Below are 4,875 nucleotides of genomic sequence, written 5' to 3' on the forward strand. Positions count from 1 at the left end.
ATTTCTTCTCAATATTCTTTCTTGTCTCCGCATGTAACCGCTTGATAAAGTCTGATCTTTTTGTGGCATCCAAGTTAACTTGTTCCTGTAATGGTAAAGACAAAAGATCCATGGGAGTATGCGGTTTAAACCCATAAACAATTTCAAATGGACAAGAGTTTGTTGTAGAATGGACTGCCCTGTTATAAGCAAATTCGACATGTGGAAGGCAGTCTTCCCAGAGCTTCAAATTCTTTTTCAACACAGCACGCAACATGGTTGACAAGGTACGGTTGACAACTTCAGTTTGCCCATCCGTTTGTGGATGACAAGTGGTTGAAAATAACAACTTGGTGCCAAGCTTAGCCCACAATGTCTTCCAAAAGTAGCTGAGAAATTTTGTATCCCGGTCTGAAACAATAGTCTTTGGAACTCCATGTAAACGAACGATCTCCCTGAAAAACAAATCAGCAACGTGTGAAGCATCATCGCTCTTATGACATGGGATAAAATGTGCCATTTTAGAAAAGCGATCTACAACAACAAAAATAGAATCCCTCCCCTCTGAGACCGAGGTAACCCCAGAACAAAGTCCATAGATATATCTTCCTAAGGTACATGTGGAATAGGTAATGGAGTATATAAGCCATGGGGATTGAGGCGGGACTTAGCTTTCAAGCAAACGATGCAGCACCCAACATGCCGCTGGACATCACGTCGCATATGTGGCCAAAAGAAATGATCAGAGAGCATGTCCAATGTCTTTTTGACACCAAAATGACCAGCTAGTCCACCTGCATGTGCTTCTTGCAAAAGAACTTGACGAATCGAACAAGCTGGAATGCATATTTTGTTAGTCCGAAACAAGAAGCCATCATGCACATAATATTTATCCCAACCTTTTCCATCAATGCAACGAGAGAAAGGCTCTTTAAATTCAGCATCAGCAGCATAAAGTGTTTTAATGGATTCCAAACCAAGCACTTTTGTATCTAGTTGTGTAATCAACGCACATCTTCTAGACAAGGCATCGGCAACAATGTTATCTTTACCACGCTTATGTTTGACAACATAGGGAAATGTTTCAATGAACTCAATCCATTTAGCATGTCGACGGTTCAGCTTGCCTTGACTTTTAAGATATTTCAAAGCTTCATGATCAGAATGGATTACAAATTCTTTAGGTAACAAGTAATGTTGCCAAACTTCCAAAACACGAACTAAGGCATAAAGCTCTTTGTCATAAACCGAGTAATTCAGATGTGGACCATTTAGCTTTTCAGAAAAGTAGGCAACAGGTTTACCTTCTTGCAGCAGTACACCTCCTATGCCAATACCACTTGCATCACATTCGATCTCAAATGTCTTACCAAAATCAGGAAGTTGTAGCAGCGGTGCTTCACAAAGCTTTGTTTTCAGCTCATTGAAGGCTTGGTCTTGTTCATCTCCCCACTTGAATGGAACATCCTTCTTTGTCAAATTATTGAGGGGTGCAGCGATCATGCTGAAATCTTTAACAAAACGCCTGTAAAAACCTGCAAGACCATGAAAGCTTCGAACTTGGCTCACATTTACCGGTGTAGGCCAATCCTTTATTGCTTTAACCTTCTCTTCATCAACCTGAATACCATCTGCGGAAACAACAAAGCCAAGGAAAACAACACGGTCTGTGCAAAAGGTGCACTTAGCAATGTTGCCATACAATTTCTCTTCCCTCAAAACAACAAGTACTTGATGGATATGATCAAGATGTTCATCAAATGATTTGCTATAGATCAGAATATCATCAAAATAAACAACAACAAACTTGCCAATGAAAGCTCGTAAAACATGATTCATTAAGCGCATAAAAGTTGAAGGAGCATTTGTCAAGCCAAATGGCATCACAAGCCATTCATAGAGACCAAATTTAGTTTTAAACGCTGTTTTCCATTCATCACCAAGTTTCATGCGGATTTGATGATAACCACTACGCAAATCTATTTTGGTGAAAATGATAGAACCACTCAATTCATCTAACATGTCATCAAGTCGTGGAATGGGATGGCGATATCGAACAGTTATAGCATTGATAGCACGACAATCAACACACATACGCCAAGAGCCATCTTTCTTTGGGACTAAAAGAACGGGAACTGCACATGGTGATAAGGATTCACGAACATACCCTTTGTCCAAAAGCTCTTTTACCTGTCTCTGAATTTCCTTTGTTTCTTCAGGATTGGTGCGGTAGGCTGGACGATTTGGAAGCGAAGCACCTGGTACCAAATCAATTTGATGCTCAATTCCACAGAGTGGAGGAAGTCCAGCTGGTATCTCATCAGGAAAAACATCTTCGAAGTCCTGTAAGAGATCAAGAACAACACTAGGCAGCAATGAAGGTAAATCGTGAGTTGAAAGTAGGACCTCCTTGTGCAAGAGCACAAAGAATGGGGCTGTGGTGTTTCTCACTTCTCTCAAATCACTCTTGCTCACAAAGAGGCACTCAGTGTGGCGTGGCTGTTTAGGATTGGCATGAGGCTTTATGTGGCTGGATGGGTTAGAACTCTCTCCCTTACTTGGGTTGGGGGTCTCACTCAATTTTCTTTTGTCTGATTCCTCTCTTTTCTTGCGAGCCATATCTGAAGTATGTATCTCCTCTGGAGATAATGGAACAAGAACCACCTTCTTGTCATTGTGAATGAAAGTGTATTTGTTAGACCGTCCAAAATGCACTGAGTCCACATCAAATTGCCAGGGCCGACCAAGCAGCAAATGGCATGCTTGCATGGGGACAATATCACAATCCACCTCTCCATGATAATCACCAATGGAAAATGACAAACGAATCATGGCTGAAACCTTAACTGTCCCGGAATTATTCAGCCATTGCATATGGTACGGATGTGGATGGCGACGTGGCTGCAAACAAAGCTTCTCAACAAGCAAAGCACTAACAATATTATTGCAGCTCCCACCATCTATGATGAAACGGCACACTTGGCCTTGTACTTTGCATCGGGACTGAAATAAATTATGGCGTTGTCCTTGTTCAGCAGCAACAAACTGAGTGGAAAGAACTCTCCTAACCACCAAAGAAGGAGATGGTGTATTCATTGTAGAAGGCTCGAAATAAGGAAAATCAGCAAGCAACTCATCAAAATCAGCACTAGTAATCTCGTCAGAAGATGGAGAAATAACATCTTGTAACATGTCATTGTGAGCAAAAGTTGGAATAGGTTGAATTGCTAAACAATTCAGACCTAGCTCAAATGTACCATCCTCTGCTGAATACTCACAAGTGTCAAGATTAAAATCTGAAAATACATTGGTAAGCTCATCCTCCTCTTCACTTTGTGAATCATAAGAACCATCAGCAAGGGCAATAATAGTACGATGATTGGGACATTCAACTTGTTTATGCCCATGACCACCACACTTAAAACACTCAATCTTGCTTGTCTTGCGTTGGGTGGCTGCAGTAGAAGAAGTGGGCTGATTTGAACTCACAGCTTTACCTTTCGTATCCAATTGTTTGGAAGAAGGTGGAATGGATCTATTTGTTCCACGAGATGAGGATTTGGGTGTTGCAGCTCCTTGCTGTTGGAATTGAGGAGTGACATCCCCTTGCTGTTGGGAATGACGCCATGAAGCATTGTATTTGTAAGACGTAGCAACTTGTCGTTCAGCCCTCTTTGCAAAATGAACCAACTCAGTGAGACAAGTGTAATTTGTCATATCCACTTTATCAGCAATGGGTTTATTGAGGCCAACCAGAAACCGAGCCATTGTTGATTCCTCATCCTCAGTTATCCCTGTACGAAGTAAGCACATTTCCAATTCCTGAAAATATTCATCAACACTGCGAGTACCTTGCACAAGACGTTTCAGTTTCAAATGTAGATCATGAGAATAATATGCAGGAACAAAACGACGTCTCATTTCCCTCTTCATGTCTTCCCAAGTTATACGATCATGCCCAACTCTTTGATATTCAGTACGGACCTGATTCCACCAAGTTATGGCATAACCTTTAAACTCAATGGCTGCAAGCTTTGCCTTCTTTTCAGCAGGGTATTCATACAAATCAAATAGTTGCTCCACTTTGGTTTCCCATTCAAAGTAATCATCAGCATTCTCCTTACCGCTGAATGGAGGAATGGACACTTTAACCTTGCCCAAACCATCATCATTGTGATGTCGTTCATGATGACGTCGACGGTGATCACCATAACGACCACGGGCTCCAAAACGGCCAAAGTTATCACCACCATGATCATCATATGCACCACGGCGACCATAAGGATCACCTCCATGTTCAGCACTATAATTTGAAAATGTTTCAGCATCAAGATCAGGAGGATGCCCAACAGGAACACGTCGTGCACGACCAAAACCAGCAGCAAATCCTCGGTCACGGCCACCTGCAAAGTTATCAAAACCAGCAGCGAATCCTCGGCCACGACCACCACCACCGCCACCGGCATGTTGATCATCATCCTCAATGTGTTCATCATCATGAGGTGGATGCTCCCCATGTTGCTGCTGTAGTGATCGTTGAAGCGCTTGCATCCCTTGCATCAATTGTTGCATTTGTGCACGCACTTCCTGAATTTCTTGTGCAGACACAGTGTGAGAAGGGGAATCTTCATTTCCTGCCATGTTAGTAACAAAGAGAGAAAGTAATAGGACAAAATATATGTGGAATCACTCCCTCACCACTTACAAAACAAGTTCTTTCTCTCCCTGAAAAGAGCAAGAACCGGGGCTGCAATTTGTAGTGGAAGAGTGATTGTAACAGCAATGATGGTGCAACAACTCACGGTGCGTTTTAAGTGGAGCTTGGTGGGGTAATATGTAAGTGGAATGCGCTGATAAATGTAGTTATGCAAAACCGAATAATAATCCAAGAACACA

The 4,875-nt window shown here is 42.0% G+C and overlaps 1 protein-coding gene across 1 annotated transcript; it reads right to left on the reverse strand.

The window, feature by feature from the left end:
- Positions 1 to 1,722: 1,722 nt before the first annotated feature.
- Positions 1,723 to 4,496, reverse strand: LOC112872973 (the record flags this gene model as incomplete). The annotated part of the gene is made up of 2 exons (XM_025936007.1): positions 4,143 to 4,496; positions 1,723 to 2,880 (listed from the first exon to the last, which is right to left on the reverse strand). Coding segments are annotated over exons 1-2 (1,512 nt in total), but the record flags the coding sequence as incomplete, so codon positions are not given.
- Between the last annotated feature and the right edge of the window lie 379 nt (positions 4,497 to 4,875).

The sequence above is a fragment of the Panicum hallii genome, chromosome 9 (assembly GCF_002211085.1).
Source record: "Panicum hallii strain FIL2 chromosome 9, PHallii_v3.1, whole genome shotgun sequence".
NCBI classification, from domain to species: Eukaryota; Viridiplantae; Streptophyta; class Magnoliopsida; order Poales; family Poaceae; genus Panicum; species Panicum hallii.